Source organism: Euleptes europaea, chromosome 16 (assembly GCF_029931775.1).
Source record: "Euleptes europaea isolate rEulEur1 chromosome 16, rEulEur1.hap1, whole genome shotgun sequence".
Taxonomy (NCBI): domain Eukaryota; kingdom Metazoa; phylum Chordata; class Lepidosauria; order Squamata; family Sphaerodactylidae; genus Euleptes; species Euleptes europaea.
Window position 1 is genome coordinate 32571876 of NC_079327.1, and position 14984 is coordinate 32586859.

A 14984-nucleotide genomic window follows, 5' to 3' on the forward strand; every position below is an offset into this window, starting at 1 on the left:
TGACCATGTACAACAGCTGTTAAAATTATTTTGATGCAAGTGTGTATGTATATCTCCCTGTGTGGAGGAGAGAAGAAGGCAATACCACTAAGCGACACCAGCCAGTCAATAATAAATCACAAGGGTCAAACCACTACTGGAATTGACTCCCACACAGAGAGTTTACATAACCAGTGCTTCCTATTTCCTGTGGCAAATTTTTATCATGGATTAAACACTGCTTTCCATGACTTACTCCTTTGCAGACTTACACACAACCAAAACTTCTTATAGAAAGAAAGATTACCAATTGCATTTAGATTGCAACCCTGTGCATTCTTATTTACAAGTCCCACAGAATTCAACTGGACCTCCTTCTGAGTAAGCATGGATTGGGCAGCTTGTCACATATAGGAAGTCTTAGTCATCTTCTGAGTCACTTTCTTCTCTCCTTGTTGGAACAGAGCATTTAATTGATGTCATCAGTTGGTCCTGGATCTGCTTCCTGGGGTTTTCCTCCAGGTCTGTCTTGATGGCACCTGATTCAGAAATCTTCCATTCCAATTCTAAGTGTAAGAGGGAAAAGAAATGATGTATTATGAGGTCTTGTAAAAATGGGAAGGAGAGAAGTATCACGGTGTTCTTGCCCTTTTAGGCATACATGCTTCCATCTGCTCTCTTCCATTCCACTTTGACTAAGTTCAACACAACCTTTTGGGAAATATGGATGTGCTTATTGTCTTTCCACTCCAGCTGTCCAGAATGCTTTAGTCAGACAGAAGCAAGTTCAGCTTTATGCTTCTGTTGACAAGGGAGGCAGAAGAGTGGCTGTTTTCCTGGACTAAAAAAGATACATAAGGAAACATTTGAAATTGTGCAGAGGCCTCAAAGCCATGTACACCCCACCCCACATTGCTCCTTGCTTATTTCTTCATTGCACAAAACCAGGAACATTTCCCACCTAGCAGCAGGTTTTTATTGCAAAGGCTCGAATTGGCTTCCACCCCAGACACAGAAGAAAGTCAATGCTGCACATTAATCAGATGTCTCGCTGTTGGCACTGCTGGCAATCTAATCATTCAAACTCATTTATCTAAGCTCACAAGGAGAAAATTAACGTGATCCTCACCTTCTTCTACCAAGTCTTAGGAAAGTTGCCTTGTTCTTAAGCTTGAATAAAGAAATCAAGTGTGGCTTGTTTGTGGGGTGATGGGAGACAGAAGAACCAAACTAAGTGAGCAGTATTAGGTGATCCCCATTCATATATCCATAGACATTATGTTCATGAAAACTGGGAGCCCACCAACCATGTGTACTAGGAGCATGTGGCCCCTGCGGTGCAGCTGGTGGGCTCCCAGTTTTCGTGCAGGTTTTAGGCCTGCAAAGGCCTAAGGCAGTGGTCGGCAAACCAGGCGGCTGCAGTTCCTGGCCCAGCCCAACCACCGGCGGGATCCCGCCAGCTGGCCAGGAAGCCGGCTCCCCGCCTCCCCACCCCCGTCCGTCAGCTCAGCGGCTTCTCCGCATCCCCGTGCCCAGCCAGGCAGAGGTGCCGTGCTCCCGCCGGGCTTCAGCACGCCCCAGGTGGGAGGAGCCAGCAGGCGAGTGGGAGGCAGCGCCCCCTACTCCTCCCCCGGCCTCCCCTCCTCTCTCTCTCTCTCCGGCGGGGAGGGATCAGAGGCGGCGGGAAGAGGCAGCGGCCGGCCGCCCAGGCTGCTGCTGCAAGGGGGGGAGAGGCAGGCTCCGCCTTGTGCTGGGCAGGAGAGGGCTGTGCGCCCCGTACGCTCCTGCTGCTGCCGCCTTGCCCAGCCGGCCCAGGAAGGAAGGGAGGGCGGCGGCAGTGGGGCGCAGGGTGTACATTTTACTCAGTTTTTGCTGTTGTTCTTACATATAAAGAAACAAAAGGAGATATTTATTGTTATAAAGCTGCCCTTTAGATATTTATATGGAGAGGCAGGATTTAAAGATTTTAAATAAATAGTGCTAGTTAATGCATGCACATAACAAAGTAGTCATAGAAAATATACAACTACCATGGACCGTCTACCAATAATTTGGGTATATACTGAGGATATAGCAGAAGGAAGAGAAATGCTTTGAGACCCAGTCATCTCAAGGATCCCAAATTCTTCCCATTTAACCCCAGTTTGGCTTTTACTAATTTCCTATACAGAGGTAGCCCCTGTGAAGGAAAAAGTAAATGCACAGGGAGAGAGAATGATGCAGTGATTTCAGTAATTCTGGGCTTTTGACAGGACCTAAGGAGTAGCCAGGAGCCCCATGGCGCAGAGTGGTAAGCTGCAGTACTGCAGTCCAAGCTCTGCTCACGACCTGAGTTCGATCCCGACAGAAGTCAGTTTCAGGTAGCCGGCTCAAGGTCGACTCAGCCTTCCATCCTTCCGAGATCAGTAAAATGAGTACCCAGGGGGTAAAGGGAAGATGACTGGGGAAGGCAATGGCAAACCACCCCGCAAACAAAGTCTGCCTAGTAAACGTCGGATGTGACGTCACCCCATGGGTCAGGAATGACCCGGTGCTTGCACATGGAACTATCTTTAACTAAGGATAGCCACCTACCATCTCTGGTCAGGTTCATCCCTCCAAACACCAGTGGTCCAATAAACTGGGCCTTGATATCCCCTTCAAGGTAGACAAAGATTGTGGGGAGATTTCTGTCAGGGTAGTTGGGTATGCAAGTTGTAGAGATGGCTTTGACAAATTTGACTTCAGGGAACTTCTTTGCAAGTCCATTTAAGTGTTGATTTATCAAGGCACAGAGAGGAATGCTTTATAGAGAAGAAGAAAAAATGTATCACTTCAAGAACCATCCTGTCTACAAATCAGTTTAGAAACACTACTCTGCAAAAAGTAACATGTCAAAAACTCCTGTAAAGATCATCATAATGCTAGGTTTATACCAGATTCACAAATACATTCCTGGAAATGTTGCAATGTTTGGTTGATTAATCAGACTGCGTAAGATCCTTCTGATCAACTGAAAATTCACCCCAAATAACCAGTGAACATGTTTAAAAAAATAAAGATTAGAGATAGAAGAAGCTATGACACACACAGAAGCGTCCTGTTATAGATGAAAGGTGGCAACTGATGCTAAAGTATGCACACAATAAAGTATGCATACAATCAAAAATCAAAGCAAGTTGATTTTTGTAAAAATCCAAATTATTGTGTTATTCATAGCTAAAGCACATGTGATTAGTCATCCAAGAGTTGTTAAAAAACCTATTTTCGGGAAAAGTGCAATGACTTGCAATCTTACACATCGAAGAGCTCAAATAAAACCAATTTATTTATTATTTATTTTTATTTATTTACGTTATTTATTATCTGCCTTTCTCACTTGGATTCAAGGTGGATTACACAGGGTGAATAAACACAATCAAAGAGTGGGACATTCAATAAACAAAGCAATAGGACCAACCAGTTGTAGAACCAACCAGAAGTCTAAAAACAGAACTGAAGCAAAGCATTAAATGATGCAAAATTCCACAGTAGGGCCCTAGTTTCAACAAGCTATACACAATAGTATAGACCACAATTTGCTACAGAAAAAAATGAATATTCTATTTGAAATAGCTTGAAATACTTACTTACCCTTGCTTGTAAAGGTGCAATATCACCCATATATACTTGCTAGCTTTAGTAATTTCTTGGACGTAATCCTGTCCTGAAATCTCTAGAAGTTCTCCGAATTTTTTATTTAATTGAGATGCTTTCCATTCAGCTATTCTTTGCTGCCTGAACCACAGGGAGGAGTCAGAAAATAAAGCGCATATAAGAACATCAACATGGGTGCAAGACCATATACTCAGTTTTAAACCAAAGACACTGCCGAGAACAAACAACTTCCAGAATTTGCATACAGCTGCAGAAAGCTACATTAAAAAATTGTCTGCAGTAGATAAAAAAGGAAAAGTATTTTTGTACTGGTGGTGGTGGAGGAGGAATGTGCTACTAAGGCACAGGGATCAAAGGAGTGCAACATAATATGTAAATAGTAATATATTTAGCACGTACATAACATTTCAAAGTGTTCAAAACACTTCCTGTCCGTTGCGTTAGTCACCCATACAACATCCCTACAAAGTAGGCTACCACCATTATCCCTCTACTGAAAATGGAAGGGCCAAGGATGAAAGAAAATGACTTGCCTGAAGACGGTTAATGACTACATGGCAGAGGCAAGATTTGAACCAAATCTCTAGGGTTTATGCCCCCTGTTGTTTTGCTGTATCCCGTGCTGCCCATCCACATGATAAGGGGGATTTATTATCACAGCGCTGGCTGTTACGATTAGGCTTTAATTGTACTGCATTTTAAGTATGTTTTATGATATTTATTTAACAAACATGATTATATAACTTTAAGATTGTTAGCTGCCTTGAGCCTGACTTCAGTTGGGGAAGAGTGGGATAGAAACAAATAAAAAAGGACTTCCATGTTCATGTCTAAGCCACATCGTGTCTCCACTTGTCAAAAAAAAAGGGGGGGGGAGAGAATGAACAGTAGAGACAAAGGAAAATTTGACTTTTTGTTAAAATGGGGGCAAAATGAGATACAAGAAGAGTGCATAGTGGGGGGAGACTTGAAAAAAAAAATCATGCACCACTGGGTGTGATCTGAGCAACTGAAGCACTACTAAAGTTTCAGAAAGGCTGTTGCAACCATTTTATTTACACTAAAGCCCCGTAAGCGTAAAGCCCCGTAGTGCAGAGTGGTAAGCTGCAGTAATGCAGTCCAAGCTCTGCTGACGACCTGAGTTTGATCCCGACAGAAGTTGGTTTCAGGTCGCCGGCTCAAGGTTGACTCAGCCTTCCATCCTTCTGAGGTCGGTCAAATGAGTACCCAGCTTGCTGGAGGTAAAGTGTAGATGACTGGGGAAGGCAATGGCAAACCACCCCATAAAAAAGTCTGCCTAGGAAATGTCGGGATGTGACATCACCCCATAGGTCAGGAATAACCCGGTGCTTGCACAGGGGACCTTTACCTTACCTTTACCTTAAAGATCCTCAAAGGAAATTTCTCTAGCACAGGCATAGCGCCACTGTTTTCAATGGGGGCAGTTTCCTTCTTTTATTCCTTTAATTTTATTCTCGACGGCTGGGAAGCCTCTGTGGAGGCGGCATGGCTGTGCCGCTGCCTAACTGCCCCCCCTTCAGGAATGGGCTGCCCGTCCTAATATTGGGGCATCCAACTATCCATGAAATATTTTGCAAACTGCTCTAACCTGTACATTTCAATAGCACGTTCATCTTCCTCATTGAATTCATCTTCATTTTCTTCTAGTTCTTCTAGGGTCATATCTTCATAGGTCTTCACTAATGTATGAGAAACAGAAGATCATCAGAAGAAAAATGACAGTTTTTTGAACTAAATTCCAATGAGCTGGATGGAGGAATTACCGATAAACAATCCTTTGCTTATGTAAACCTAAACAAGATGCCTTTTTTAAGACAGCAAGCTTATTTGTCTCGTGTACCCCGTTTTTTGCAGAGGTGTCAAGCAGAGACATACATTTGCAAACAACCAGCAGAGATGGGATGGGATGGGAAAGGGCAGGGTATAAATTGGATAAATAAATAAATAACTTATTGTAGTGCCCTGGTATAAATCTATGCATGGTTTGCACTTGTAATACTGACAGCTGTTCACTTCTATCACTTCTCTTTCTGTAAAGCATCTCTATGTAGTTCTATAAATATCTTTGCCTGCCATTTCCCCTCGCAGACTGGTTATTCTAGCATCCCACTCACTCCTCCAATATTCCACAACTGTAAGCTCTAGCCACGCGGCAAACCCATAAACAGATTTCAGCAGACGGCAAATCCACGAAAGCAGTTTTATTGGTTAGAATCGACAGGTTTCAGAAGCCATATTCAAAAGGACACTAGTAAGGGGCAAAGGCAAGGTACGTAGCATATATGGAAGAACAAAAGGAGATAACTGGTCACCCAGGAAACCCCATTCCCAGAGGCAGGAAGGAGTACTTGGCGATTCCAACAGTATGGGAATCTATGAAGACTAAACAGACTGGCCTTGGACAGAATAGCACAACAGCACCTGGAAGCAGCACAATCGCACTACCGCATACCATCCTCAGGGCCTACTCCTGACATTCTGCCCCCCTGAAGACCCCCCCTCACAAAGAGGCGGGCCCTAAAGACCCCCCGTGGGTTTGTGAGGGTAGGCGGCATGGAATTCTTGTACTAAGAGGGGGCAGAGACATCACAGGTGCACACCCATTCATCGTGGGCGGAACTAAAATGTTTCCAGCGGACCAGGTACTGAAGGGTACCGTACTGAATGTGAGAATCCAGTATTTTAGCCACTTCAAAATGCTCCCCCCCCACCATTTCAGGCACTTCGGGTTGTGGTTCAGGATGCCATTTTTGGGAAGGAACATACGGTTTTAAAAGACTGACATGGAACACAGGATGAATTCTTCATAAGGACTTGGGCAAGGAGAGTTCCACAGCCACTGGATTAATAATCGGGGAAATGGGGAATGGACCCACATACTTGGCACTGAGTTTATCACACGGGCGGGTGGATCGTAGGTTCTTGGTGGACAGATAGACAAGATCCCCCACTTTGCATTCCATACTGGGGGAGCGATGTTTGTCAGCCTGAGCCTTGTAACGCTGTTTGGCCCGCTCTAGATTTTTAACCAGCCATGACCAGGTTGTTTGAATTGAACGTATCCATCCAGCCACATCAGCTCCCCCCTCCTCCTCAGAAACATCAATATGACCAGCGGGGGCCAAACTCTTTACCGTGGATTGGTGAACCACATTATTATAAGCATACTCAGCAAAAGGCAACAGGTCTACCCAATCATCTTGATGGTAATTAACGTAACAGCGTAAATAGCATTCCAACACTGCATTCACCCGTTCAGTTTGTCCATCCGTTTGGGGATGGAAGGCACTAGACAGTCCTTGTTCTACTCCGACCAATTTGAGAAAAGCCTTCCAGAATTTGGCCACGAAAGTTGACCCCCTGTCCATCACTATCTTGCACAGAAAGGAATGTAGACGGAAGACATGTGACACAAAGAGGCGGGCCAATTTCGGGGCAGAAGGGATACCTGTGCAGGGTACAAGATGCACCTGTTTCGAAAACAGATCAGTAATCACCCAAAGAACTGTCTTTCCCCCACTAGGGGGTAGGTCCGTCACGAAGTCCATTGCAATTACCTCCCCTTGGTTTGGAGGGAGTCTCTAACGGTTGTAAAAGTCCAGGAGGTTTGCCCTGAGATCGTTTGGCCGCTGCACATAAGGGGCAGCTGTGGATGAAGGAAGCAGCACAATCGCACTACCGCATACCATCCTCATGGCCTGCTCCTGACAACAACTTAAAGATTTCCTTCTTTTTTTAAAGAGCCACATTTGGTTTTAGAGCTATAAACTGCAAGCCACTAAATTATCGGGGGCAGAGAGGAATCATGCTATTTAGCTTACCAATTGACTGCTGCTGTAGGATCTGCTGCTCCCTTTCCTCTTCTGCCTGCCTCTGTTCTTCTAGCTTCTCTTTTGGAGGAAGGATGCCCTTTTTACGTAGGATGTCATTCCACTCCGTGTCTGCATTAGGATCCTAGAACAATCAGAATTATGACAGACAAATAGCGTCAAACTCCACACATACAACCAGAGCTCTACAACCTCAAGATCAGGTTATTGCACTCGAAATTCAGCACTGTCCTTACCCTTTTTGAAAGTGCTAGCAGTCCATAAACACAGCAGCCTGGCTTTTGGCAAGTCTGGAGTGCCAGGAGCCCTTCATTCCCATAATCCAACATCCACTCATACTTCCCATTGTGTCCCTAGCACTATTCAAGAGTTTTATTTTGATATGCAAAGTCCTTAACAGAACAAGTCCAATTAATAGAGACTACTAACTTCCCTAAATCCCATTACAATCTTTGAGAGCACCATCTGATGTTTCCTAGCCATACACATGAATATTCTACAAGCTGCACTGCAATCCTTGAAGACTCATAACCAGAGCACTTTTCAGAAGCACTGTTGGACCTTTCTATTTAAGACAGTTTTGATACGAAGGTTAAGGCTGTGTGTGTATAGGCAAGGGCTTAAGCATTTGGTTAGTTTCACTTAGCTATATAGGTGACTTTTAGGCAATTTTTGTCTGGCTACAAGTTTCAAGTTGAAGTGACTAGAAATCTAACATTAACCTACTGTTTGACAGCTTAACCCAGACACCTGGAATTGTCTACATTGTACATTACAAATGTGGCAGACAGAAGGCAGGCCACAAGTCACTGGTGTACCCACAGCTAGATTCATCTCTGCTGTATCATGAGGTACCTTTTGCATGTGGGATACCTTTGGTTTTCAAAATGCCTATGTGACATTTACATTATGTGAATCAGTGCAGTTCTATGCTTGACCTACACCTGATTGGACAAGGAAGACTGCTACCAAGGCCCCCTTCATTGGAAAAGCCTAAAAGATACACCAATGATCGGAGTCTATGCTGGCCATTGTGCCAGTGTAACTATGGCATCAGTAGAACTTCACCAGTGTATGGTTAATACTGGATGAGTGAGACTTAATCTGAATCCTATATTATCTCACAGTTCAATCCTGCCAATGGTCATAATGTACATCAGAAACGAGATAGTATAAAGTTAAAATACTCTCGATATAGTTAATTGATAGCCCGACCTTCTTCCTCTCTGCCTCTACAGACACACTAAACATGACAGCAACCATGGCAGATATATGGCACACCGCCAATATCCAGCCAGGGCACAGGAATCTCACACAGCACAGCATACGCATGGCAAGGGGCTACATCACATTGCTCCCATGTCTACAAAATGAATCCATATTTTTTTTCTTCCTGCCTCCATCTCTCTCCCCTTTGTTAACTTCTGAAGTTTGGATTGAGCTATTTCTTCTCTGTGCGGCTAAACATGAAGCATGGTCAATGCTCAATGGTGGGTGACTTGGATCCATGGGAGTGTCTGTCATTGTTGCCACATTATCTCTCATTTAGTATCACTTTTTCTGATTACTTGCAGATAATAAAATGGTGGCAAATTGTTACACTTATGTTTCAGCGGTGACTGCTAGCATCTCAGGGCCACTGGATCCCTCTGCCCACTGAATGGGCCTAGCTAATTCATGCTGGCATCATGAAACATCCACCTATTGCGCTAAGCAACTGATCTGTCCTGACAGCTTGTGCAATGCAGCTAAGACATTGCCGTCAAGTCACAGCTGACTTATGGCGACTCTGTAAGGTTTTCAAGGCAAGAGATGTTCAGAGGTGGTTTACTATTGCCTGCCTCCGTGTCACGACCCTGGTATTCCTTGGAGGTCTCCCCTTCAAATACTTGCCAGGATCGGGGCTGGGAGAGTGTAACTGGCCCAAGGTCACCCAACAAGTTTCCATGGAAGTGTGAGGATTCAAACCTGGGTTTCCCAGCTCCGAATCCAACACCTTAAGCACTACATCATGTTGGTTTTCTGAGACGTATATCTGTGACGCTGTATTTCTAAAACCTTTATTGTGAATTTTTCCAAGACACTACCAACTGATCTCAGGCCCCATGAGAAATGTAGGGATCCTAACGTAGAATAGATGTAATTGCCACACCAATCAGTAAAACACAGTGTTATGTTGTCATAGACGACCCACCTTCACTTGCCTCCTCCCCCCTCCTAAGAATAACAACCTTAAGCCACTTTCTTTATCAATCCACTCCACCACACGACTGGAGATTAAAAACACCCTATCTGCAACAATGGACATAACAACACCTCCCTCCCATCTATACCAGAGCAATATTGGCCAGTTTCTTTCTTCCCTTCTGGACCAAAAGGTACTTAGGGGAGGGGCTGTGGCTTAGTGGTAGAGCATCTGCTTTGCATGCAGAAGGCCCCTGGTTCAATCCCCAGCATCTCCAGTTAAAGGGACCAGGCAAGTAGGTGATGTGAAAGACCTCTGCCTGAGACCCTGGATAGCCGTAGCCGGTCTGAATAGACAATACTGACTTTGATGGACAGAGGGTCTGAGTCGGCAGCTTTGTGTGCGTGTATGTACTTGTAATGCTTGGGGGGGGATCTGAACAATGTGGGGTTTTTCCCCCTATACAAAAAGGTATGAGTTTGGAAGATACACACTCCCACCTTTGTTTTTACATTTTGCGGAAGAAAAGGAGCCCGAGGTGAGGAGAAGAAAACAGTATTGCCGACCAATCCCTGCAACTGTAATACTTTGGATCTTCCTATGAACAGCTGTCACTTCTACCCCTGTCGAAAAGGCAAGAAGCGGCCATCGCATTTTGGGATCAAGGCCATCGCATTTTGGGATCAACTGGCAACAATAAATTTTACAAGTATAGTTAATGAATTATAGATAAATGCAGTATATATAATGATAGTTTAAGGTCATTTTAAATACTGTCAGAATACTTCTCTGGAAGTCTATTGGCGGCGGGACACTCACTCTAGGTGGGTGGTGGGTATTTGGGCACTGTTTATTCAATAATATTACAAAAGAAGATGTAAAACTGTAGTACAAGTGCTCTTTTTGTATTTTTTTTGTATTTTTGTTTTGCTTTTTAGTTATTTGTGTATGTGATTTATAAGTTGTTTTTTTTTTTACTTTATAAAATTTAATAAAAAATTATTTTAAAAAAGAAAAGGTAAGAAGCGCCACTCGAGTCGCTTTCTTTTGTCTCATCCTCTACCCCAGTCCGGGCTGGGAATGCAGCGGAGGGGAGGGGGGTGCATCTCGCTGTCTTCCTCCTCTGAGCAGCCCATGAATTCATACCATGAATGAGGACCAACAGATCGTATTAAAATATCTTGTAACAGCGGCGAGAGTAGTCCTGGCATCACTTTGGAAAACAAATAAGATCCCAAAACATCAAACATGGTTAGATAAGTCCCTAGAATATATTACTATGGCACAATTAACAGAATATATGAGAGATAATACACGAGAACAGAATCATGAGAGATGGAAATCCTTTAATGAATATATTAAAAGCACCAGACAAAAGATCTAGTCAAATCAAATTACTATTATGTTAAGAAAATATGGGACACGGTATTATAAAGAGGGGGGTAGAGATTGTTAGATACCAACAAAGTGATATGTAAATAATATTATCTTCCCTTTCCCTATTTTCCCCTCTGTAGATCTACTTATGAATGAAAAAAATAAAAAGTATACAATAAAAAAGAGAAAAAAAACGCCACTATTTCCCACCCCCCACCCCGGCAAGCAAGGAGGAAGATAACACGCGGAAGCCTCCCTCCCGACCGAAAGGAGCAGAGTCACGTGGAGCTTGGTACTCCGATATCCGGCCATGGCCGTCTTCCGGGTTGGGAATGCAGGGGAGGGGGACGGGGAGGGGGGTGCATCTCGCGGCCTTCCTCCTCCGAGCAGCCCACTCGCCGGGGCTCCCAGCCCGGAGCAAAGCCTCCACGCCGCCCTCCATGGTGGCCCTCTGGAGCTCCACTGAACTGATCACGTTCAGTGGGGCTCCAGAGGGCCACCACGGAGGGCGGCGTGGAGGCTTTGCTCCGGGCTGGGAGCCCCTCTCGCGCCTTTCCCCTGCCCGCAGGTCGGTCGCCACGTGGCTCACCTGCATGCTGGGGCTTCCGCGTCGCCGGCGCTGCCTGCACTGAAGGCTGCCCAGGGAGCACAAATCCCGCAACGCACCCGAGCTCGACACGCCTCGCTCCTTCCTGAATTGTCCTTATTAGGACTGATCCGGGTCCTTTCCGGGTTTGGCCGCCGGGAGGGGTCCGCTGAGCGGCCGGGATACGTGCGGGCAGCAGGGGGTGCAAAGGGTGGATTTTTTTTTTTAAAGCTGCCTAAATCGACATGTTTCAATATTTGGTGGACGCGACAACTCGTTCCAGGCTGTCGTGCTTTGGACATATTATGAGAAGACAAGAGTCACTGGGGGAAAAAACAAAACAGTGGGTCGCCGTGTTAGTCTGTCTGCAGTAGTAGAAAAGGGCAAGAGTCCAGTAGCACCTTCAAGACTAACAACAATATTTTCTGGTAGGTAAATCCCTTTCCTATCTTCCAGCAGTAGAAAAGGGCAAGAGTCCAATAGCACCTTCAAGACTAACAATATTTTCTGGCAGGGTAGGCGCTTTCGTGAGCCACAGCTCACCTCTCCAGATACAGCTAGAATGTGAATCCATCTGTCTTTAAGTAGACACTTGAGCTCACTCTCCTCTACTTAAAGACAGATGGATTCACATTCTAGCTGTATCTGAAGAAGTGAGCTGTGGCTCACGAAAGCTCATACCCTACCAGAAAATATTTTTGTTAGTCTTTAAGGTGCTACTGGACTCTTGCCCTTTTCTACTACTGGAAAAAAACAACCATGCTAGGAAAAGTGGAGGGCAGCAGGAAAAGAGGAAGACCCCACAAGAGATGGATTGACTCTATAAAGGAAGCCACGGCCCTCAGTTTGCAAGATCGGAGCAAGGATGTTAAGGATAGGATGCTTGATTCATAGGGGGGTATTATGTATTCCCAGCGATGTATTAAGAGTTTGAAAATGTTATAAAAAATACTGTGACAGTACCCCAGAGATCTCCCGGTAATAATTGGCTTCCAGACTGCCAGGGAAGGAATTTCTGCCTAGCTACAAGCCTGTTGTGTGCACTGGGTCACTGGGCTAAGAGTCATGGAGTGTCAGAGTGAACGATAAACAATGATAGGAGAAACTGGATGAAACTGCAACTTTACTGAGTTGCCTTTCTGCCTGTAATACAATCAGATATGCATAACGTGTTCATGTATCATCATAACTTGAATTTGGATAAATATTTCCTCCCCAGTATAATCGGGACTCGGAGATTTCTGCCCATTAGGGCCTCTGAGTCAGCAGCTGCAAATAAACTGTTTTCTTGATAACTATCTTGGGTCTCTCCCCCCCACGCAACCCCTGTTTTACTGCAACAATACTGTTCGCACTTTCTATGTATTCCCAGCGATGTATTAAGAGTTTGAAACTTATAAAAAGTACCGTTTGCACTTTGGCCCCTTTAGCTGTGAAGACGTCTTCCAACCATTTTTTTAGCCGTGGCATCCAAAAACCCTTTTAAAGCGATGTTTTTTATAACATTTTCAAACTCTTAATACATCGTTGGGAATATATAATGCGGGGGTTACCGCATTATGTATTCCCAGCGATGTCGCCATGAGTCGGAGACAACTTGACGGCACTTAACACACACACCACTGCAAATCCCCGCACGCAGTTCTCAGATCGATGTATAATATATGTAAAATAAGGGACATCCCGTAACACTGTGATAGTGCCGTTCTGGAAACGGAATGGGGAGGACTATCTTTGGCTATTTATGCACGGGAGGTTTTGTGTTGGATTTGCCGCTCTCCTGGATACACATTTCCCCCATCTGAATCCTCAAAACTAAAAAATAAACCCCCACACAGAGTTCTAAGAATTAGGACGGGGAAAATATGCATCTAGAGAGCGGCAAATCCAAGGCATAAATGGCCTCCCGTGCATAAATGGCCTTTAACTAAGGTTGGTCCAAATAAAAGGTGTTATAAGCATTGCTCCTGTCAAATCAGCCCTGTGTAATTTGCATATTGTGCAAATAGGCCGATACTTATGCAAATTTATCGGCTGGTTTTTGCGTGTAACTGGCAAGTACAAGAAAAAGTTAGGACGCGGTCTCTAGCTGGCTGGCTTAATTCATGCCAAGAAAGAAGGAATCTTTCAGCTGCTCGGTGCTTCCCCACCCCCTCCTGAGACAGCTTGGCAGAGTGCTTTCCCCACCGTTTTATGCTCTTGCTGGGTGAAACATGCTTTAGCTTTCGGTTCTGCCCCCGTTAAGGAAATAAAAGCCCTGACAGGAAAAAGCGGGCAGCCCACTTTTGAAAAGCGACTTTATTAAAACAATGAAAATGGAAACTTCTGTGCAAAACTCAGTGACCTTTCAACTATACCCTGGCCACTAGGACCAGGGGACAACACAACCAACTCCAAGGGTGCTTTCACACATTCTAAATAACTCACTTTCAAGATCATTTGCAAATGGATTTTGCTGTTTCACACAGTCAAGTCCAGCTGCAAAGTGCATTGAAAGTGGATTGAAACTGCATTATTCGGCATGTGTGAGGGTGCCCCAAGAGTCACTTTTAGGGATGTCCATGAGCAGGAACATCACTGTTTCAGCCAGCTGTGGTGCCAAGGTGACTTGCCTCAACTATTACAGATACTGCAAGCAAGCTGGCTGCCGGGGGCCCTGGGCAGGGCAGCTCAGCTGCTGCAGCAGTGGTCCCCCCACCCTGCATGTGGCCTGTGCAGCCAGCATGCTTGCAGTGTCAACAAGAGAGACTACTTTTGCACTTCCCCCTTCCATTGGGGGCAGGGCTTGGGGTGGACTAGGGGGTAGGGCCCTTTCCAGGACCATTTTTGCTTCCCAGTCTACCCCTGTCCACACCGGTCATTTTATTAATGGCTTGAGTCCTTCTGCCCCCAACTAATTGTAAATCAAAGATGTGCAAGAAAGTGTCCTTATTTCAGTCCTAATGAAAATTTTAAAAAGTTGTTTTAAGCACAAAATGAAATTCCACACTTCATTACATCTCTGTGGGAGTTTACCTGCAACAAACCTGAGTACATGTGTTCCATAGGCATGACATCCTTACTGCTAGCGAAGTTAGAGCACATATGGCCACCCAATGAGGTCAGTTTCTGTGGCAATATATAATTGTGGCCCCACAGCAATGTCTGGGAATATAGCTGTCCTCCAAGCATAGAAAAGTTGGCCATCTGGGTTAAGGCATAGGAGGAGAAAGTGACAAAGCAAGAAAGGTTCCTACATTTCTATTGTTTTGCAGAATGTGCGAAGTGGAGGACATAGGAATGTAGCAAAATGGAATTCTGGAGGAAGGGCTATTTCTGTATAGTTAGTAACCTTGAGAGCCCCGTGGCACAGAGTGGTAAGCTGCAGTAC

The 14984-nt window shown here is 44.9% G+C and overlaps 1 protein-coding gene across 1 annotated transcript; it reads right to left on the reverse strand.

Annotated features, from left to right (window-relative positions):
* Positions 1-290: 290 nt before the first annotated feature.
* On the reverse strand, positions 291-11623 carry PDCL3 (phosducin like 3). Its single transcript, XM_056862158.1, has 6 exons — positions 11246-11623; positions 7458-7590; positions 5225-5315; positions 3592-3735; positions 2554-2762; positions 291-545 (listed from the first exon to the last, which is right to left on the reverse strand). Exons 1-6 carry the CDS (start codon positions 11621-11623, stop codon positions 400-402), a joined length of 1101 nt encoding a protein of 366 aa, XP_056718136.1. The 3' UTR covers positions 291-399.
* Positions 11624-14984: the final 3361 nt, after the last annotated feature.